The sequence below is a fragment of the Protomyctophum bolini genome (assembly GCF_963924005.1).
Source record: "Protomyctophum bolini genome assembly, chromosome: 1".
NCBI classification, from domain to species: Eukaryota; Metazoa; Chordata; class Actinopteri; order Myctophiformes; family Myctophidae; genus Protomyctophum; species Protomyctophum bolini.
This window is the reverse complement of record NC_137862.1, coordinates 30,526,761-30,549,382: the sequence shown is the minus strand read 5'-3', so window position 1 is coordinate 30,549,382 and position 22,622 is coordinate 30,526,761. Positions and strand designations below refer to the sequence as shown.

At 43.0% G+C, this 22,622-nt stretch overlaps 2 protein-coding genes across 4 annotated transcripts; both read right to left on the bottom strand.

Moving 5' to 3' along the window:
* Positions 1-513: 513 nt before the first annotated feature.
* On the bottom strand, positions 514-14,798 carry pdcd7 (programmed cell death 7). 2 transcript variants are annotated; one of them, XR_013964020.1, is made up of 12 exons: positions 14,610-14,798; positions 13,052-13,447; positions 11,744-11,886; positions 11,025-11,225; positions 10,703-10,878; positions 9,418-9,945; positions 9,034-9,122; positions 7,755-7,804; positions 4,810-5,040; positions 3,138-3,225; positions 1,834-2,888; positions 514-702 (listed from the first exon to the last, which is right to left on the bottom strand). XR_013964020.1 is itself a non-coding variant. In XM_080763308.1 (11 exons), the coding sequence occupies exons 2-11, from the start codon at positions 13,405-13,407 to the stop codon at positions 2,768-2,770; spliced, it is 1,983 nt and encodes a 660-aa protein (XP_080619434.1). In that variant the 5' UTR covers positions 13,408-13,447; positions 14,610-14,798; the 3' UTR covers positions 1,573-2,767. The 2 variants fall into 2 exon arrangements, 1 of the variants encoding a protein (XP_080619434.1); XM_080763308.1 differs by lacking the exon at positions 514-702 and having other exon boundaries at positions 1,573-2,888.
* Positions 14,799-18,611: 3,813 nt separating this feature from the next.
* Positions 18,612-21,383, bottom strand: LOC308313386 (uncharacterized protein). Of its 2 annotated transcripts, none has more exons than XM_080760486.1 (3): positions 21,291-21,383; positions 19,436-20,028; positions 18,612-19,117 (listed from the first exon to the last, which is right to left on the bottom strand). In XM_080760486.1, exon 2 carries the CDS (start codon positions 19,895-19,897, stop codon positions 19,481-19,483), a length of 417 nt encoding a protein of 138 aa, XP_080616612.1. In that variant the 5' UTR covers positions 19,898-20,028; positions 21,291-21,383; the 3' UTR covers positions 18,612-19,117; positions 19,436-19,480. The 2 variants fall into 2 exon arrangements, with proteins under 2 accessions (XP_080616612.1, XP_080616611.1); XM_080760485.1 differs by having other exon boundaries at positions 21,015-21,375.
* Positions 21,384-22,622: the final 1,239 nt, after the last annotated feature.

The following is a 22,622-nucleotide window of genomic DNA, read 5'->3' as shown; positions in this document are numbered from 1 at the left end:
GCCGCTTTTTCCATTTAGTTGGTCTATGAGTTAATATATTTAATTCAAGTGTGGTATTATTTGACCGTGAGAAGCACTTTCACGGGTCAACTTTTAGGAACAAAATTGAATATCAAAAATAAAAAATAAACTGACTCTAGTGGGAGCAAACCCTGGGTAAAGCCAGGAGGGGAAAGAAGCGCACCACCTACGTAGACGCACTGCGGCCCGGGGCGACAGCTTAGCAAAGAGTGTGGAGGTAGTTAACACTGTAGAGCTCTAGACCCTGATGTAAATAGGAGTGCTGTGGAGTGTGGATTCAGGGCAGCGATCCAGGAGTCCCAAGTTCGTGTTGGCTAAACCTCACTCACAGTAACTTAATTCATACACTTTATATACATTTGTTTTGAGAGATGTGGAATGACAAATAACAAAAAACATCTTTATATTTTCTATAGAGAACCACCGAATGCCATTTTATGAAAACAATAAAGTCGCATACCTGTTTCCGTTAGTAGAGCAGACCACTTCTCAAATGCTTTGTTCTCTCCTCTCTGGTTATCTTCTTACGGTGTGTCTGAATCGTGTTGTTGTTGTCTAGGTATCTTCTTAGCGTGCGTGTCTGAATTGTGACGTCTCCGACTCGCTGAAGCTACAAAGACTAATGTCAGGATCAGAAGATGCACCTGGTGATGACGACACTTAATCCCACTGAACCACCTGCTGGACCAATAAAGCCACCACACTGACACAGTTTAAATTAGTGAATGACGATACTTAATCCTCCTGAACCAAGTGAACCACTGAACAAAAAACAGCTGCGGTCTGCGACGCTAATGAACCACTGACATTAACCTCCTGACCCCAAACTGTGTGTGCGCATGTGACTAGTGTCCACGCACGCACACAGACATTACACACATTTAGAAAGTGCAGGTGTGGTCTACTCTAAACCAGTGGTTCCCAAACTTTTTCATGTCAAGGACACCAAAATTGGCATTAATTACCCTGCGGACCCCCATAAGAGAAGATTTTTACGGCTCTAGCAGTGATTCTCAACCCCTTTAATTTTAAGGACCCCCAGTTTGACATGCATTAGTCTACGGACCCCCATTTAATGGCATTTCTATCTCTGGGACCCCCCAATTTGTATTGTAAAATCAATGTTAATTTAACTCTGAGAGTGTACCAATGTTTCATTGGTACACTCTCAGAGTTACAGAACCATAAGGGTCCACTTGGTTCCAAACTATCATTTAGCTGGGGACCCCCTGGAACTCCCTCAAGGACCCCTAAGGGTCCCCGCACCCCACTTTGGTAACCACTGCTCTAAACCATTTTCCTAAACAGTGGGTCTGGTCACAGACCAATTTTTGGGTGGTCACAACTAGAGTAAATCCCATTTTCTTTTTGTATAAAAAAAAATCACACCCGTGTGAACTGAGTGGTGCAATTCCCAACCTCAACCTGTTTATTTTCATGGACCCCCGGTTTGACATGCATTAGTCTACAGACCTCCATTTAATGGCAATCTCTGGGACCCTTCATTTATATTGTAAAATCTATGTTAATTTATGTTGTAGCTCCATTTTGTACACACTAGATTTAGTTTTTACACACCATTTATAATGTTCTTATTTCGATCATGAGACCCAATTTACTGAATGTCAATTCTCCAGGTTTTCTTCAAAATATTAGGACACTGATTAATTTACTATGACACTATTTATGGCACATTAGGAGTCCAACTAGGACAGCGGTTCCAAAATATATTTTTTAAGGATCTCCAAAACTCTGAGACCCTTGAGAGGTCCATTTGGTTCATTTGTACACTCTCAGAGTTTGTCTACTCACTTTGCACGCCCTTGGCAAAAATAGCATTTTGACCAAAATGCACACCGTAAGCCAGCATGGCGACCGATGACTCTGGTGACTGCTGATTATAGAGCACCGAAGTCTGACGTCAATATCGCTAGAGGGCGCCATGTCCACGGGTTCGTGTGTTAATTCATTTGTATTATAATCCCCATTAGGGGATCTTAGATCACCTCATATAAGAACTGTGTTTGAAAAATAAACAAATCATCCCGGGCCGTTTTCATTCATGAAAAATGAACTGACTGAGAGAAAACGCTAATGTTACTGCTGCTGAATTATTACATTTTGTGCTAGAAACAGACTGTATCAAATATGAGTGACTGACGTAAACGATACAGAGACACCTCCCTTACAATATTGCAGAGACAGTTTGTTTATTTACGGACCACAATTCTTATATGAGATGATTTTAAGATGTTATTCTCCATAGAGAAAAAACGTCTGCGAACCCCTTGGAACCAGGGGATGAGCGAGTGACGTCAGGACTTTAGAACCAGGGGATGAGGGAGTGACGTCAGGACTTTAGAACCAGGGGATGAGCGAGTGACGTCAGGACTTTAAAACCAGGGGATGAGCGAGTGACGTCAGGACTTTAGAACCAGGGGATGAGCGAGTGACGTCAGGACTTTAGAACCAGGGGATGAGCGAGTGACGTCAGGACTTTAGAACCAGGGGATGAGCGAGTGACGTCAGGACTTCAGTCGAACTCTATTGTCCGATGGAGCCTCAGGAAGGGCCTATCCCTGGGGAATGGGTCATTGTTCCAGGGCTGAAGCCAAGGCCTGGTCATTGTTCCAGGGCTGAAGCCAAGGCCTGGTCATTGTTCCAGGGCTGAAGCCAAGGCCTGGTCATTGTTCCAGGGCTGAAGCCAAGGCCTGGTCATTGTTCCAGGGCTGAAGCCAAGGCCTGGTCATTGTTCCAGGGCTGAGGCCCAGGCCCAGTCCGATGGAGCCTCCGGAAGGACCCATCCCTGGGGAATGGGTGTACCATCGGGGTGATCCACAGCAACCAGGAACACATCCCACTCTCTCCTGCCATGAGGAAGCAGAATGGAGAAATCATCCGTCAGACAGAAATATGGGTCACTCAGCCCACATGTTCATTTTGTTGACTTAAGCCCTAACCACACCCAAGGGTCACCATGCAACTCCTTGGGTCCAAACAGTTGAAAGGAGTTAACGCCGGCTCGACCCTTATATACAGAATATACTGTATCTTATCTACACCAGACCAGAGCGGGTAGGGGCGGAGTGCTCTATATAGTATACTATATACTGTACCTTATCTGCACCAGAGCGGGTAGGGAGTGCTCTGCCTGTGTATAATATCCTCTGAACGGCTGCAGAAGGTGATCAGCGGGCATCTCATCTAAAAGATCATGTGAAAAACAATTAATGATAGATTCTGAATCAGATACTTACTTTCTGACACACACACACACACATTATTGCAAAACTTTTTTTAAATATATTACTCCTACAGATTCTGTCCGTGAAAGACCAAATGACACCCAGTCCCCACACACAGCATGGCCTCCATCTCTAAAGACCAAATGACACCCAGTCCCCACACACAGCATGGCCTCCATCTCTAAATGACACCCAGTCCCCACACACAGCATGGCCTCCATCTCTAAATGACACCCAGTCCCCACACACAGCATGGCCTCCATCTCTAAAGAATAGAGTTGTCCCGATACCATTTTTTTCAGACCGAGTACAAGTACTTAATTTTTAGTACTCGTCGATACAGAGTACCGATACAAGTACTTTTTATATTTTCATTGCGTAACGACGCATTTTACCCCCTTTTTGGATCTCCGATCTACACTTATGGCTCGTACACACTGCACGATATTTGCTCCGATTATGCTGTCGGGAACCATTTTTGGAGGTTTGGCGCTCGCAGACAAAACTCCCGATCTGACGCAAGATCGGCTTTGATCGCCGAGGTTTTGCTCGCTGTGTGTGAAAGGCTCTGCGAGAAGATCCAGCGCCGATAAAAGCGCTCGCCGACGCCTTCCAGACCGTTTCTGAATATATAGCAGGTTTGATATTTGGTTCTCTCGCCGACTGGACATCATACAGTATGAACTGGGTTGCGACCGCACACACAGAGAAGGCCATATTACAGCCAATGAGAGCACAGGAAAGCCGTCTGTCTGTCGACTGTATCGATAGATGATCAGATGATAATATATATAACCTTTATTCCTTTGGTAAATCCCTGTGTCGTACATATTGGTAGCTGTTAAATAGTCTATAAAAGCAACATATTTCAATTGAATAATGTTGATAAAACCGCATCAGAATCAACAGTGCAGAGCAAACTTTTGGACCTCGTGCACACACGGAGAGAGACAGAGAGTTATATAATGAAAATCAAGATTTAACGTCCTGTCGCTCTAGCGCACGTAGGTTATATACTATCACAAACATTTCGCCCTGTGTAGCCTGGCTATTCCTGTGTGTGTGTCATGCACGCAGAGAGAGAGAGAGAGAGAGAGAGAGAGAGAGAGGCGTCCTGTGTCGGTCTCGCGCTTGTATCACGGCATTGGGTCTGGATCGCATCTTGGTGAACTACACACCGTTTAGTGTGAAAGCCACACAGATATAATGACAGTCGATTTAAAAAAAAAAAGACTCCTGTAGAGTGAAATACATAACGATCTGATGACTCGCCGACAACTTTAAAATTCCTACAGTCTGTAGGGGCCATTAGTCAGTTGTTATTTATGCTTGTAGATCGGCTGTTTTTGGTCAGCTTGCTGCAGTGTCGGGTCAGACTTGCTCCCGTTGCATCCGTTCAGCCTAGTGTCAATTGGATGTTTTGGTACTCGGGTCAGAGTATCAGGGCCGGTTTCCGAGTACCGACTACTTGTATTTGATGGTGGTATCGGCCCGAGTACCCGTTACCAGTATCGGTATCGGAAACAACTACTAAATAAATTACCTCCAAACAGCATGGCCTCCATGTCTCGTTTCTTCTGCAGATGTCGCTCTCTCTCCTTCCTCTGGCGTCTCTCCAGGTCCTTTTTGCGTTCCTCCTCCTGCTCTCCTTCCAGCATAACGCGGAGCATGTTCTCCTCCGCTCCGTACACGGCCGTCCTCTTCCTGATCAGAGCTCTGAGCTGCTCAAGCTGCTGGTCAAACACCTGGTCTGCCTCGGGCTCTGGGAAGATACCTGGAGAAACACACACACACACACACACACACACGCACACACACACAACACCAGTGTTGTTTTTGACAGCAAATTTTTGTTTTAGTCAGTCTTTTGAATAGTTTTCATTTAGTTTTAGTCACATTTTAGTCCTTTGGAATGTTCTAGTGTTAGTCCGGTTTAGTCGACTAAATATCATAAGATTTTAGTCGACTTAAATCTACAGTTGATTTAGTCGACTAAAATGTGTTTTGACAGGCCTTGATATCGTTGTAATGGCAGATTTTAGACTTTGGTTGCATGCTGAAAATAGCTCTATATATCAACAAGCTCACAACGCAGCACACTTCCTAACACTTTAGTCTAGTTTGTATTATTATTATTTTTTAATTGTCAATATATTCAGTCATAGTTTTAGTCATCATATATTCATTTTCATTTAGTTTTAGTCAGTGAAAAAGGGTAGTCGACGAACAGTTTTCATCTTAGTTTTAGTCGACGAAAACAACTTTGCACCACACCAAAACATCTGAAGATCTGATACCTGGAGAAACACACACCACCAAAACTATCTCTCACCACACCAAAACATCTGAAGATCTGAAGATACCTGGAGAAACACACACCACCAAAACTATCTGTCACCACACCAAAACATCTGACTTCTGTTCTGGGAAGCATGGAATAAAGCTAAATAAAATCTCAAGACTGAAAATGTAACGATGATATTTGAAGGCCAGGTGTGCCCAAAAGGAAGATCGTGATCTACCAGTAGATCACAAAGGCTGTTCAGGTCGATCAAAGCCCCTTCAGGCATAACTATTTTCAGCAATGGGATAATATTTTTTTGGGTAGGTAGATCTTGTCAAACCCCCTAGTTTGACATGTCACATGCTACTTAAAGCAAAAGGAAAGTTGGACATTTTTGCCAGCCATAGGATGTTAATGGTAGGGTCACAAGAAACCCCTATAAAAATGGGTATATAAAATATGTATATAGACAATATTTTAGGCCAATAAAAAAAGACTATATACCAAATTTCCCACCCGTCCACCTCGGCTGCCGGACTAAACAGACCGCGTCTGCCTTTTGATTTTCATACGATGTTCAGATGGTAATAATCTGACATTAAACTGGCACAACCTACTGATGTGGGCTGGACCAACTCGAGATATCTCAGCCAGGGTCAGAGGGTACATAACATAAAGCAACTGTTTGTCAATAATAATAATAAAAGACACATTATCTGTGCCTGTGTGAGCACTGGGTGGGCAGAAGTATATTATCAAGGGAGGACAATGGTGGAGATGGCTTAATGAATGCACATTAATATGAGAGCATATAGTTATAGTTAGATGTACATACTGTAATATACTGTAGCTTACATTTCCATTTCCAAGTAAGGGGATTTAGGCTATGGAAATTATACATAGCCTAGTTAAATGGGAATGTCAGGTTGGAAGGAATACACACAGCGTAGTAAAATGTGTGCAGTGATGCTAAATGAATGATGTCCCTGATGTAATGGATATTATTGTCAAGCAATTATACCATTTGCAACTAATCCCTATTCCTATTTAGGAATTACCAGCTGTCTGTCCAGAGCTGTGGGTAGTGGGTACCCAGCTGTCAGAGGGAACTTTGGGGAAATGCATAAGAAGCAAATGTGTGCACTGTGCAGCCATCTCTGCAATATACACATCTAACATCTATTCTTCCATTCCTATGATAAAGTGATGACAAATTATTTTCATGTCCAATGTGGGTTTCCAGGTGAAATTCCCCCAAAAAAAAGTTGGAGTGGCTACGGCCAGTCGGCCACCCCTATTACAGATGATGGCCCCCCCACCAATGAAGAGGGCATTACCTCCTTCTCCTTCATCTGAACCAGAATCTGGCTCAAACATATATATGGCTGAATCTCACCAATCCGTCATCCCTTTGCCATTTTGTAAACAATTGGGCAGAGCTAAGGGCAGTCTTTTGTAAGGACAGGGTGGGACTAGGACAGGTCTTAAAGTAGGAGGGCGGAGAGACTAGATTAGGTGGGTGGTGCTAAGGTTAAACTTATGTATACGTAATGAACTGGTGGGTGTATCCACATAAAAACATCATTTTAACAAATACTGTACACTTTTTTCTCTTTATATTATAATAATATCTGATGATCATGTTTTAGGGTGGAAAAGAATCGTGGCACTGCCATCTTTAACTCATATCTTTGCTCTGGGGGGTCTCCTGGAACAACATATTTTCAGATGGGGGTCCGTGGCCAAATACAGATAATTCTGGGGGTCCTTGACATGAAAATGCAGCACTGATATAGAAAAATAGGTTTTTCAGAAAACTGTTTTTTTATTGAGAATCGGCCTCAGGTCTAAAATGGGATTATACATCATATTATATATCTGACATTTTATACTTTAAAAAAAGGTTGTGGCAGACCTGTTATAAGCTTGTGTACCTGCTATTGGAAAATGTTTGAAAATGTATGATTTTTTTTTAACATGGAAACGATTCTAGCAATTATCATATCAAATTAATTCATATAACACATTTAAACACAACTCGCATTGTACCAAAGCCTAATTTAGTTTTTTTTTAAAAGAGAGAGATCTGTGCAGATTTTTTTCAGAATCGTCGATGTATAACAAATAAAACAAATGATCAAAGAACCGGCACTTCTCGTACAATAGATGGAATAGATAGAATAATGGCTGAATAAAGCGCTAACCTTTTCTGGACGCAGCCTCCTTCCTCAGTTTGCGTAGTTTCTCCAGAGACCTGAGGATAGAATAATAGTAAAATAGTTTCTCCACAGACCAGAGGTTGTAATAACAACTAGATGGTCTCCACCAGGGCAGCTCAGGTTGTGGCCTCCTGGTGGCGCTATAATAGACCAATGTGGAAAAGGTGCCATTTCTTCTATTTGGATGATTTGAGGCATTTTGTTCCAAAGAATCCACCTGTTGGTGGCGCAATAACAGGCCAATGTGAAAAGGGTGGGATATATTCCTCAGGCTAGTAGGAAAGTGCGTGAAAGGTTTCACATAAATGGCACGCTGCGTTCATGACTTGAGGCATTTTGTTCAAAACGGGCCAATCCTGCAAAATTGAAAGCCAATGTTAGCCAATTAGTATGGAATATGAAATATCGGACAGATCCGCCTTGAACACATGACTATAGAGATAGTGGGTAACGATTTGCAGGATTTTTTTCAAAAATCAGCCTCCTGGTGGGACGCACGTCCCACTGGGAGGAGACCCCGTGGCAGACCAAGGCGCAGTTGGAGGAAACACATCGACTCACTGGCCTCGGAACGTCTCGGAATCCCCCAGGAGGAAGTCACTAATGTTGCTCTGGAGAGGGAAGTCTGGAGCACTCTGGTGGAGCTGTTGCCCCCACGACGCGACTACGGATAAGCGGTTGAAGATGGATGGATGGTGGCGCTATAACAGGCCGTTCTGGAAAATTTGGGGCAGAGGTTCATCGTTGGCATCCAGGGAGTGTGTGTGCAAAATTTGGCATCGACCAGGTTAATGGTGCCGGAGATTAGCTGGTAACAGACAGACGGACGGACACATACGGACGGAGTGCAAAACATACCCTCTCCCCATGCCTTCGGCCTGGTGGAGACAACAAAACAAACCCTCTCCCCATGCCTTCGGCCTGGTAGAGACAACAAAACATACTCTCTCCCCATGCCTTCGGCCTGGTGGAGACAACAAAACATACTCTCTCCCCATGCCTTCGGCCTGGTGGAGACAACAAAACATACTCTCTCCCCATGCCTTCGGCCTGGTGGAGACAACAAAACATACTCTCTCCCCATGCCTTCGGCCTGGTGGAGACAACAAAACATACCCTCTCCCCATGCCTTCGGCCTGGTGGAGACAACAAAACATACCCTCTCCCCATGCCTTCGGCCTGGTGGAGACAACAAAACATACTCATCCCCATGCCTTCGGCCTGGTAGAGATAGAGACAATAATATAATAGCTTGTGCACAGACCTGAGGATATCCAGCATTCTCTTCACGTCTGCTTGTTTCTTCAGAACTTCAGAGAGGACAGAATCCGTGGCCAGCTTCAGTTCCTGTTCCTGTTTGACAGGAAGCCATCTATGTTGTTAGATTCACTTCCTGTTTGACACGAGTCATGTTAATTTAAACCCGAGAGTGTACAAATGGAACCAAATGGACCCTAACGGGTTTTCCATGGTTTTCTTTTTTTTTGTTTAGTTTGGTGGGTTTGTGGTGCCATCTACAGGCTAAAAGATGTAACAGCCGGCACAACCAATTTAGGACTGAGGCCCATTCTAAAACAATGTCTTCTAAATCCTAAACGTTTTCTCTCCAGAATATCATTAAATTGAATTAATTTAAACGTTAACTCACCCTCTTCCTCTCTTCTACCTCCACAATCTTCTTCAACCTCCATTTATCTATCTCCGCCTCTTTCTCCGCAACACGCTCCTCCTCCAGCCGTTTCTCTTCCCTCTGTCGGAGTTTCTTCCTCCGCTGCCACGCCCTCTTCTTGGCGACGCGGGACAGTTTGCTCTTCAGCGCGTCCAGGCGCCGTCCTCCGGGGTCGTCGCTAACCGCCGTCATTCTGTCCCGCAGCTCTCCTTTCAGTCTCAGGGCCGCGGCGTAGGAGTCCGCCCAGACGCTCTCGTCCTCGTTCTCCAGGTTGCGTCTCAGCGTTTCGCAGGTGAGCGACAGCTCCGAGACAAGCCTGGCGGCGCCGTAGAGCTCGCTCTGCATGAGCGGAACGGACACCTCGTTGGAGGAGCGTGATGGTTGCTCCCCCTCCTCCTCCTCCTTCCCCGAGGCTGACATCTTGAAGGTTCTCCCTCTGCCCTGCAGGAAGCGCCTGAGCCACTGTTCGTCTTGTCTCCTCTGGACGGCGTCTTCGTCTTCTGGTGCCTTCACGTAGGGGTGGGGCGATATGGGGAAAATATCATATCACGAAAACAAAACCAAGCAGTAACACAACATGGGCCCAGTGTAAATAGGTTTTCAATATAATGAGTCCCGGGATGCAGGAATGGTCTTTTAGATGAGTCCCAGGATGCAGGGATGGTCTTTTAGATGAGTCCCAGGGACATTTTATGAGTCCCACGTCAACGATTTTAGGAATCATATTTTGCCATTTTTACAAATTGCAGCATTTAACTCCCATTTCATTTTATATGGTTATAATGTGGATATATTAATGTAGAAACAGAAGAAGAAATGATTATTATAACTAAAGCTAGCAAAATACACTAGAATATAAAACAGCACAGTAGTACAGTAGTGCATCCCGTGGATGCAGATGTCGTTGTTTTATTGCGTCCCTTAACTATAAACAGCGTTTTGGGATGCAAAATGCACCCTATTTTAATCTCTCACAATATTTTTTCATGCATTCTTTTAGGGTTACTGTTCAAGTTACTTAACAGTACAACCACACAAAAGTTAACAGAAACTAAAAGAAAAAGGTGTAACAGAATATTTAGACCAAAAAGCCTATTAATTTTGGCTAACGAAACCGTCGTTCTACAAAAGTATAAATGAAGGTATAGAACTGCAAATCATAGAATGTGCATTCACTGTATCGCGATATACAGTATATATATATATATATACGATATCGTATCACGATATGATATGTATCACCATATCACACACCCGCCCCTACCTTCACAAAGCTCTGGTTCTGCACGTCTCCTCGACTCCAGGCAGCAACAGCAGGAGGGAAGGCCGGGGAGTCTAGGAGCGCTCCCCCTCCCCCTCCTCCTCCTCCTCCTCCTCCTCCCCCTCTCTCGGGCACATCACGGTGTGCGTGTTGTCTCAAAGAGTCGCTGCTGGGCAGGCCTGTCACGATCACACATTTTAACACAATCAGCGCCTTCAAAATAGAGCGAGGGCCGGGAAGACATGGCCGCTTTTACTCTGTAAAGCCCCCCCCCCATGATGTATAATGACTGTGACTGGCCTAGCATTGGGCCAACGACACTCACTCTGGACACTTTGTGGACCAAAGCCGCAGCTTTCCGCTTGACGCTGTTGATGGAATCTCTGGCTGCTCGTCGAAGCCCCCGGGTTATTATTATGCACGTCCTCGAACCATGGAGCGCTGGATGAGGGCGGTGGCGGGGGGCCGGCCAGCGGTGGCGGCCTGAGGTCTGAGCAGGGCGGACCTCCATGGACAGATCTCTGAGCTGGTGGAGTTCAGCATAAGGTTATTATAGTAGTTTTTTTGGTATTCAGCCACTATTGCTTATAGCAGCTTTAACGAAATGACTAAAACTAAAATAAATAAATAAACATTTTCGTTAACTTCAACTAAATAACTATAAAAGGAAAATAAAAACGATAACTAAACTGAATCAGTTTACAAAACGAACTAAAACTGAACTGAAATGATAGACAAAATGACATTAGTTTTTGACGATTTATTTATGAGCTTAATCTGTAACTGAATATTCTTATTTTAAATGCCATCTTTTCTTGAGTTTTTTATTACACAATAATTAATCTGGCCGAATAAACTAAAACTAACACTAAAACTAATAAAAACTAAACTAAAACTAAGCGTTGTCACTCGAATGAAAACTAAATAAAATCTAGCAAACCCGTTCTATAAAAAACTATTTAAAATGAACTGAATTAGAAGAAAAAAAATAAGTCAAAACAAACTAAAACTAAACTATAATGACAAATCCAAAACTGTTATAACCTTGGTTCAGCATGGGGGGAAAAGGGGGGCCATGCGAAGGTGGTGGTGGGCGGTTGAACGAAGGTGGCGGTACGGAGGGATCGAACCCGTAGCCGTGTCCCGCCATGCCAGGAGGTGGTGGGCCTGGGCCGTAGCCCTCTAACCTGGAGTGATGTAAAAAACGTATCAATACTGCAATATAGAAATGCCGTACTCTGTTACAGAAGTGAAAGTACAAAGGTAATGGTATCAAAATATACTTAGCAAAGGTAATGGGTATCAACATTTTGAACCGGAAGAATACCGGAAGAATACCTTCCCAATAAAAGAGTAGTTTCGCTGATTTCTAAAATACAAAATAAATATAAATGTGAGTGTGCTTTCCGGAGACTATTTATCGTCTGTATACCTTTGTTATCCCAATAGTTTTTTTTGTTATCCCGTCCTTTTATTGGGACGGTATTATTCTTCTGGTTTGAGGGAAAGGAAGTTCTGGTCTGATGACTACAAAACATGCCATCAAAATGTGGAACACCCTACCAACAGCCAATAAGACATGTGAATCCCGCTCTTAAAGAGCACCTACGGACTACTGCAATTCCAAACTGGCCCCTTAAATAAAGTCTGAGTCCCCCCCACCCCCTTTTCCACATACTGTACATATTTTTCTTTCTTTATAATGATTTCCTTTTTTTACCCCTTTTTATATTAGTGTGTACCGTATTTGTATGTCTCTAAATGCTCCTATGAATTGAAAATGTTGCAAAGAAGTGTAATAAATGCTTCATCATGGTTTCGCCCACAAGTAACAGTTTTTGTATTGACCTACTGTGCTTTCGTTTGAAATGTACCAATTCTGTACACTGTGAGATAAAATGTTCAATCAATCAAACAATGACTACAAGTTCTACAACATGACGTAACGATATCCCTCACGCGACTGGATCATAAACCCAGAAAAGGAATGCTGCCCAGGAGGCTAACACTAAGATCAAAAATGTTCGTCGACTACCTTTTTTCACTGACGACAACTAAATGGAAACTAAATGAAAACAAAGCTATGAAGACTAAAACTAAGAAAATAGCAGATTTACATGTAGATCAGCTTTTTTCAGCATTACGACGGCATCAAGGCCCGCCAAAATACATTCTAGTCGACTAAATCAGCCGTAGATTTAGTCGACTAAAATCTTATATTTAGTCGACTAAAACTAGACTAACACTAAAGACATTCCAGGTGACTGAAACTAAATGAAAACTTTTTACGAGACTATGACTAAAACTAAATTTGCTGCCAAAAACAACACACTGGCTAACACCACTGCTGACCTGGGGGGTGGTGCTGGTGGGAAGGCTGTTGGTCTGAATCCATAAGGTGGTTGACCTCCGTATACTGAACCACCAGACGCTGGGATGGGTGGACCGGTCCACTCATTGCTGGGTCCACCGGAGGCTGGGGGCGGGGCTGACCACTCGTTACTGATGGGTGGACCGGTCCACTCATTGCTGGGTCCCCCAGAGGCTGGGGCTGTCCACTCGTTACTGGGACCACCTGGACCGGTCCACTCATTGCTGGGTCCCCCAGAGGCTGGGGCTGTCCACTCGTTACTGGGACCACCTGGACCGGTCCACTCATTGCTGGGTCCCCCGGAGGCTGGGTCGGGTCCCCCAGGGGGTCCCCACATGTTTAAGTTTTAATAAGGGGGTTTAAGACCTTTTTAATACCTACAAAAACAAAACAAAAAACACTTATTAATGCATTAAATGTAGCCTAATCAACAAACTACACACTATTAAAAAACAGGTCAACATTGGCCAAATTGTCAAATAAATAATGAAAGCATTTTGAAAATAGCTGCTCTACAAGCTCACGCTATTTATCAAGTCAATCTAAATGTAATGGCTCTCAACTTATTTCTCATTAATACAAGGTATGCTAAGAGGATTTATAAGTTATAACCCAATAAAGCACTATGGCTTGTTTACAAATAGGCTACCAAAAAGGCAGATGGCTTCTTGGTTAGAGTGGGTGACGATATTATCACACGGAAGGATAAAATTACCTACCTAGGTTCCATCCTGGAGGCCAATCTTTCCGGTGATAAGATGGCCACCAACGTAATCAAAAAAGTCAATCAAAGAAATTCCTCTACAGGATCTCCTCACTGGTCAAAAAAACACCTTGAAGACCTTAACAGGAGCCCTCGTACAAGGTTTCTTTGACTAGTATGCATCCACCTCTTGGTACCACAGCACCTCAAAGGCCCTTAAAACAAGGCTCCAGACCTCCCAAAACAAACTGGTCAGGCTCCTACTTGGCCTCACCCCCTCACCATCCTGTTCTGTTCTTTAACTACATAGAAGTGTCTATTTGTTTGTCTCTAAATGTTTTGATGAATTGAACAATGTGGACCCTGTTGTAAACAAGTGTAAGACTTAATTGGGTCGTCCACTCACAGTTAACAGTCTTTGTATTGATTTTGTGCTTGAAATGTACTGTAATTCTGCAAACTGTTAATAAATATTTCAATCAATCAATCAACCCTGGTTTCATTTTACACTCTCAAGAGTGTCTACAGTGTAGACTTGTAAATTAATTAAGTCATGCAGATGTTAACAATTATTCTACATGCTCTTCTATAATTGTGTAGACTCTACACAATTATAGAAGAGAATGTAGAAGAATTGTTATTTTGATCGACGTTTCCCTGAGGCTGTTATCTCTCCATCAAAACAGCATGGAATTGTGGTCAAAATCTTATCCAACGATAACAAAATATTCTTTAATTTTTGGTCTTAAGCCTAAACATCATCAGTCAAATGCTGAATAAATAATGGACCTTGATATGAAAAGGGTTGAAAAACACTGCTGTAGATCAATAAATACCTTGTGGGGTGAAGAGAGGTTGCTGCTCCTTTTTCGGTAAAGTAATTGCAACAGTCTTGTTATTAAAAAAAACGCACATAGATGATATTAATTAATGGCACGTTGTTTAATGTGAGCACGAAAGCAAACAAGTCACAATTTAAGAGGAAATTGTTCAAATGACGCGCTTTGCTTCATGCATGTTTACATCTTTCTACAACAGGGAGACGCCATGTTGTGTGTTGTCGTCATCAACGCCGGAAACACTTTAGTTCTTCTTTTTGTTTAACGGCGGTTGGTTTTGGTGCATTACCGCCACCTTGTGACCCAAATCATGGATCAACCAAAAACACTAAGCACGAACGCGCGCGCGCGCACACACACACACACACACACACACACACACACACACACACACACACACACACACACACACACACACACACACACACAACACACACACACACACACACACGCACACACCCACTCTCTACAGTGGTTCCCAAACTTTTTCATGTAAAGGACCCCCAAATTGACACTAATTTGCCAACGCGGACCCCCATTTGAAGAGATACATGCCAGGGACCACCATAAGAGAAGATTTGTACGGCTGTGATTCTCAACCCGTTTAATTTCAAGGACCCACAGTTGGACATGGATTAGTGAGACCCCAATTGTAAAATCAATGTTAAAGGTAGAGTAAGTGATTTCACTCAAAAAACCTTAGGTTTCGTTTTTGGCTGTGGGACCTAAGCCTTCGTCCAATCAGGATAGAGAGTCAAAAAGGTTTTTTGACCCCCAGGGGTTAACTGGTGACAGGGAGGAACTCCTTATATGGTCAGCACACTCTATAGTAGAGAGGATTATCACAACAAAACAAAAAAATAAGTGATATTTGAATTAAGTGAAATCACTTACTCTACCTTTAATTAAACTACCGGCTATATCTTGCGCCACTCCTTAACCTTTATCCCTAAACTTATTTGCCATTTTTTACCTGCAAGACCCGGATATATTTCTACTTGCAAAAAAGATATTTCAACGTTACTACTACTTGTACTACTAGGACTTTGTAGAGATTATAATAATTATTAAAATAATAATAAATTAATCATTTACATTTGGGGATAATTTTCACAATAATAAATAAAACATGTTCTAGACATTCTAATGATCACAACATTATATATATTACAGGCATTTACTTACTTTTATCAGGGTTAAAGGTCAAAGGTCATAGGTTAATTATTTTTCAAAATGTGTCCAGAGATTTTCAAGCTGTGTGAATTTCTGCTTCTGCTTCTGGAGGTATTTATATGCAAATGATGACCAATGGCATTGCAAACATCAATGATGTTTAGGTGAAAAAAGAACAGAAAAAAATATATGAATTAATTAATTAATTAAAATATAAATTGTTGGAAATAAGTGATCTACATGCTCACAACGTGTAGATGTAGATCGGCTAGTTGAACTATTTTAAAATTATTTTCAAAATAGTAAAAATGGCAAATAAGTTTAGGGATAAAGTGGCACAAGATGGAGCCCTCTGAGTGTACAAATGGAACCAAACAGACCCGGCCTCAGAGTTACAGGCCCATAAGGGCCGGTCCATTTGGTTCCAAACTATCATTTAGCTCCCTCAAGGACCACTGCCATGCTCTGACTGACTGACTCACTGACTCCTCTTCCTGACATGAATCAGAATCATGATATCCCTGGGAAACATATTCTTCTAGTTTCTTCTTTTCAACTTTTAGCTTTCCGGCATTCTAGTCTAGACCTGGTTCTACCAGGCTACTAGTCTAGACCAGTGGTTCCCAAACTTTCTAGCCCGTGACCCAAAAGAGAAATTAGACATTCTAACAGGACTCAAGCTAGCAGATCTACAAGCTCACAACGTGTCGCTTTGTGCCGCATTGTGAGCTTGTAGATCGACAATTTTCACTATACCTCTTAATTTATGGAATTTCTTCGATTTTTCTTTTATTTCCATGAAGTTCAATACTGAAAAAAATATTGAATTTTGGTTTAATTGCTTTTTTTGGGAATGTTTTTGAAAATGTTTTGAAATAATAATAATAATTAAAAAACAATTACCAAAAGAAAATCACACCCGTGTAAAGTGAGGGGCGCTCTTTACATCGTTTGCTCAGACAATGTGACGTAAAATTCTCATTAATTGTCAATGGGAATTTAATGTTTGTGAAAAACTAAAATAGACACTAAGCCGATTTGCTCAGACACTATGATGTAAATTCTCCATTCATTGTCAATGGGAATTTAATGTTTGTGTACGATGGAAATCTACACCAATAGCTGAATATAGGAGGGGCTAGCGCCCTTCAAAAAGAAGGGGACCCATAACAATGAGTCTGCGACCGGGCACCCACAAATGGGTCCCGGCCCACTGTTTGGGAAACAGTGCTCTAGACTAGAGCAGTCGTTCCAGACTTGTTTATACCAAAGTACCACCCCAGAAAATATCTGGCTCTCCAGGTACCACCATAATAACTGATGTTAAAATACAGGAGCATAGACCCGCCCCCATCCTATTCAGCTATTAACACATGGAGGAAAATGTGATTTATTCTTTGAATCGTTTTTGTTTTTGTTCCATTCCCAAGCCAATTTTGCTGCTGCTCTGACGGAACTGTCTAATCAACACAACTGAATACAGTAAGGTAGACAGGAAACAGAGAGAGAGATTGGAGGAAGACACACAGTAAAGTTCGTCGGGATCGGGACTCGAACCCGCAATACACTGTCATGCCAAGGTGCCTGGACCACTAAGCCGGCCCAGGCCAACCGATAGTCACGTCTCTGTGTGCTCTCAGTCAAATCTGGTCCAAAACGCTGCTGCTTGTCAAGAGGTTGTTTGATACTTTTGTATGACACTATAGTATATGGCAAAGTAGGGCATACAAAATAAAATTAAAACAAAAAATCATAATCAAAAATAGTAATCATTGCTAAAGTGCATTTGTTCAGTCTCTCGACTCCAGCTTTTTATTAAACCGAAAATAATACATTTTCAGGTGGATCGCCAAACAGAAGAGAAGACCCATTTATCAGCTTCAATTTTATATTGTTCCGATGCATCCATTGGTTTGAATTTCACATGTTGACATGATGTAACCTGACCTGAACCAACACCTGAAAATGCATGTTCTGCTTACTAAAGAGCTGGAAAGACAGAGGGATATCTGTTACAGAACACAATACAGAGCTATCTAACCCAGTTATAACAAAGAATACTCCATCTTTGTAGGACCCAAACGTACAGAAAAAATATTTTGAATGAAACACTTAAGCCCCATTTAAAATATTTAGTTAAAAATAACTGATCTAGAAGCTCGATGACAAATTGACACGTATGTCATCGTATTATGCACACATATGGGAAAGTACAGAAAGTAATGCACTGATATTAAGGAGAAATGTTCTTGGCAATATTGTACTTGAATATTTAAATGAATATAAGCTCCATGATATGGACAGTCTACCTTTATTGATCCATGTACACAGCACAGCATCAGGGACGTGCACACATAGACATCAAAGGGGGCTTCAGCCCCTGTCCTTTACCCATCTGTAAAACAACTGCCCTCTCAACGCGTCGCAGCACGACGCGTTGTGAGCTTGTAGATCTGCAATTTTTGTCCAAAAGTGCCCTCTTATGGGATTTCAGCCCCTGCCTCTGCACGTAAATTAAACTGCCTTGCCTCATGCAGCACTCTGAATCAGCACTGCCTGTTTTTTGTGCTTGGTCGTTAAAGGACCACTTCACCACTTTTCAACATCTCTTCATATAATTAGTCCTCACTAATGTTCATGATAAAATATCACGATTATTTTCCTACTCAGTCTGTGGGCAGTTCAGAAACCCGTCCACTATAGTGACATCATCGTTAGGCAGATCCTTTTTTGAACAAGATTTAAAAAAATATATAGGCCTATTTAGATTCTAAATAGGCCTATATATTTTTTTATATAGGCCTATTTAGAATCTAAATAGGCCTATATATTTTTTTAAATCTTGTTCAAAAAAAGAAAAAATTAATTATCGTGAGAACCTTTCAGGAAAAGAAAACCTGCAGTATAACAAAACATACATGGCATGGATGCACCTGGGACGTATCCTCAGTGATGTATCCCAAGGTCATCAGGGTTTCAGGTCTTCCAACTCATACCCCTCACTCAGGTGACCCAGCCAAGGTGATCAAGTCCCGACTTACGTCCCAGTAGCTACCCTCGATTAGTCCCATTAGGGCAAGACAAGCCCACACAATCCGTTGCTCCAGAACCACTCTACCGGGACTGGGAGGATCAGCAATCTGGCGCATGGAGAGACTAGGCTCTGTGGGTTGGCTCCTGTCTGGGCTCCTCCTACGTCTCACCAGGTCCACCCCTGCTCTCACCAGGCCCAGGACCAGTGGGTTGCACCAGACTCCCACTGGGTCTATTAGCTTGGATTCCCCATCGATGATGTCACTGGTGGACGTGTTTCTGAACTGCCCACAGCCCTCCTAGGAGACACAGAATGAGTAGAAATAAATGGTGCTATTTTATCATGATAATTAGTGAGGACCAATTATATCTAGAGAGGTTGAAAAGCGGTGACCAATCTGGTAGCTCCAGTACCAAGACAAACATGTACCGGTATTCAAATAAAAATAAACCATTCTCACTGAAGGTTGAACAAACTCAATGTTATCTGGTTGACTTTTATACCACTGGTATAAATTGAAATATCGTTTTCTCCAGATCGGATAAATTGCCGATCGGATCGAGTCATTTGGAGTGATAATTCGGAACACAAGAACAATAAGTAGTATTTTACTCACTCAATAGAACAAACAAGCACTTCTTCGATCATACACAGCACTTTATTAGGTACTAAGGAGTACCGCAGCTGGCGCAGCAGCAGGGACAAACTCTGCCTCATAGAAGTCCCGGAGAACTTTCATCTTCAGCTCCGACTTTTGGGGAGCAGGCAGCCTCTTCAACGCCGGCAGCAAGCTTTTGAGGAAGAGCTCGTCTTCGTCGGCGGTTTGAGAACCGAGCTTCTCCACGGCTTCCAGGAGGCGCTTGTCAAACTGTCTCTCAAACTGGGACTGGGTTCCTCCTTGTTGGCCTTCTGAGCGACGACGCTTCCGCTGAGTGGAGCCCGCATTCTGCTGCTGAGTGGAGACCCCAAGAAGTTCCGCCGCCGCAGCAAGGCCAGTCTTCAGCTCAGTGTCTCCTCCCAGGTTCGGGAGCGTTGGCCTGATGCTCTCTATGTCTACGACATGGTCCATGAAGCTCATCAGAGTTGCATATTTCCATCTGGCTGGACATCCTTCGTCCACGGCCCCACATGTCTTTCTATCCCTTTCGTATTTTTTTGATCTTCGGAAACTATCAGCCAGGGTTTTCCACTTGCGCCGACAATCCGCCTCTAAATTGAATGAATAATAACAATTAAAACATGCATATGTTTTCGTGAGGTACCCTAAAAGAAACATGCAGTAATCCTGGTCTCTATACTGCCTCTCCCTGGCCAGCTGGGGCACCTGATGGAGGGGAAAGGAACTGGTTGGAATAACGTGTTCCCTCCACGCGCTAAGTCCAACCGGGGAAACTCTCCCCGTCAGGTGAAATGAAGCGGTTTGGTGAAGGAAGCATGAGGTCAGTCCGTTGCTCTCCCCAGGTTGGCAGAGGGAGTGTAGAGCCCAGGATTACATACATTAGATAATTGACACTGGGTGAAGAAATGGCTTACAAAATCATGGGAGGAAAAAATGAAATTAAAACATATGGTACACTATGCGTGTCTTTGTACTTTGGTGCACTGAAGGGCTAGAGGGGAGGCTCGACCTCACGCCAACACAAGTTTACTGGAACCTTTTCCACCAAAATAACTTTGGTTCTTTCCGTTCATATATTATCTATTCTGCATCAACCTGAATAGTGACACGCCCACTTTGGTTCCCACTTTAGGGCAAGAAGTATTTTCAGTAAAGTACAAGCAAGCAGGTCTACACAAGGAGAGATTTGTAAGTAAAATAAACAATTATTATATTATCCAGTACATGTCTTTTCAATGTGCAAGTGCTGTCAATGTTGTCACTTTTTTCTTATGTGTTCAAAAGTCGAGTGAGTTAGCTAGAAGCTACTAGGCAAATCATAGCAGGGACGGATTAAACCCCACAAGGGCCCCTGAGCCACAAATGTTTTGGGGTCCCCCAATAGTGCATCTTTTTTTTTTTTTACCAAAATGTAACACAATCAACAGGAGCCCTTGTTGGGGCCTCAAACCCATAGCATAGTCCAATGTCCCCAAAGGGCCCCTGAGAACCTTTGGCTAATTTGGCCCTGGCATAGCTATATCATAAATAAATAAGATATAGCTATGCCTGTGTGCTTTAGTTTATTTGAAATTACCTGGTATTCCCGTGATTTCTTCCACTCTCCTCCACGCATCATCTTTTTTCTCATTTTTCCGGTACAGGTACAATTGTTTGTTCCATATAACTGGGAACTGGCTGACGGCGAAAATAAGTTGCTCTTCCATTCCCATGTTTGTTTGTTTACAACAACAAGCCAGAACAAGGTGGAATTGGTTGAAATTTCTATTCGAGTTAAATACAAATACAGATTAAAAAACGGTTGTAGTTTTATATCTTTGCATCTGGAAGTTAGTTGAACCCGCGGGCTCACCTTCAATTTGTATCTTTGTATCTTTATATCTTTTGCTGCAACAAACATCGGATTTGTTAGCTTGTAGCTTCAAGGGTTCACCACGTCGCTGGCTTCCATTGAAAATGAACGGTAGGCTGCATCTTTGCATCATGCTCTCGTGCGCCGACAATAGCAAATATACAAGCTCATTGCGCGTAGCAGCGCGGCGCGCAGTGAGCATATAGATCTGTTGTTCTCGGTGCTGCGCGCCACAGCGCAAGTATCAGACCTTTTTATGGTCTCCCTTCTACTACGGTTCTTCGGTGAGGACAAACTTATTTTGCGTTTGCGTTCTGCGCGAGGGAGTGGGACTGTTGTCTGCAGGGTTGCCATGTCCGCCTATTGTATGCTTAGAGTATATATACTCTAAGATTGTATGCGACTTTGGGTCTTTTGTGCCTTTTTTGTAAAATTGCTGTTTTGGGGGCTTGTTTGTAGTTGCTTATTTTGGGCCTCCCCCCTAATGTTGTTGATTGATTGATTGATTGATTGATTGATTGATTGATTGATTGATTGATTGATACAGTTTGTAGCAGTGGCGTCAACTCCGTGGGTGCTCAGGAGCAGAAGCAGTGAGCACCCACTGGCAAAATAATTAGCTTGCGGGGCGGGTGGGCACCTTAAAATATATAGGCTACTCTGAGGTGGGCACCCACTGTCGTTATAGGAACCTTCCGCCACTGGTTTGTAGAATGGGTACAGTGACAGTCCAAGGAAAGTACAGGTCAATACAAAAACTGCTAGGAAAAAAACAACACCCGTGTGAAGTGAGTGGTGCAACTCCGTGTGGGGGGCCCCAGTGGGTCCCCGGAAGTTCCAGACCCCCAGGAACGCGCCCAGGGCTCGTACTGTAGTGTACTCTGTGGCTGTGCCACTTTACTCTGTGCTGTACTCTACTGGACACTTTCGGTGTCGCAGCTGTCCGTGCTTGGACAGACACGTACACATAGGGACATATTAGGGACACACATAGCTGCGTAATGGAGCGGAGGCACCGCTCAAAAAAGGGAATACGTGAACAGTATAGAAGAATAGAGTGGGGGCCTGGGCCATGGCTCAGCGGTCCAGGCACTTTGGCTGGTAATCCAGACTGGCAGTGTGCCGCAGGTAACGGGTTCGACTCCCGATCCCTTGTTTGAGCCGAATCTGGGTTGCACGTGGTTTGTTGAACTCTCTCTGGTATTGTGAGTGTGGACATTGTTGACATTCCCAAATTAATATAATACTATATGCTTCTCCACAGTCAGACCCCCATCTTAAAATAGTTTATGCCAGCGACGACATTTATGTTGTTAAAAGATATTCTACATT

What these genes read in the sequence shown, in the direction of transcription:
- pdcd7 (XM_080763308.1), bottom strand. Translation starts at nt 13,407, where the DNA reads ATGTGGGGACCCCCTGGGGGACCCGACCCAGCCTCCGGGGGACCCAGC. An exon ending in CCACCAGCACCACCCCCCAG is followed by an intron (nt 11,887 to 13,051) that starts GTCAGCAGTGGT and finishes ACATCACTCCAG; the next exon opens with GTTAGAGGGCTACGGCCCAG. An exon ending in TCCCCCCATGCTGAACCAAG is followed by an intron (nt 11,226 to 11,743) that starts GTTATAACAGTT and finishes GAACTCCACCAG; the next exon opens with CTCAGAGATCTGTCCATGGA.
- LOC308313386 (XM_080760485.1), bottom strand. Translation starts at nt 21,150, where the DNA reads ATGGGAATGGAAGAGCAACTTATTTTCGCCGTCAGCCAGTTCCCAGTT. An exon ending in AGAAATCACGGGAATACCAG is followed by an intron (nt 20,029 to 21,014) that starts GTAATTTCAAAT and finishes CATTCAATTTAG; the next exon opens with AGGCGGATTGTCGGCGCAAG.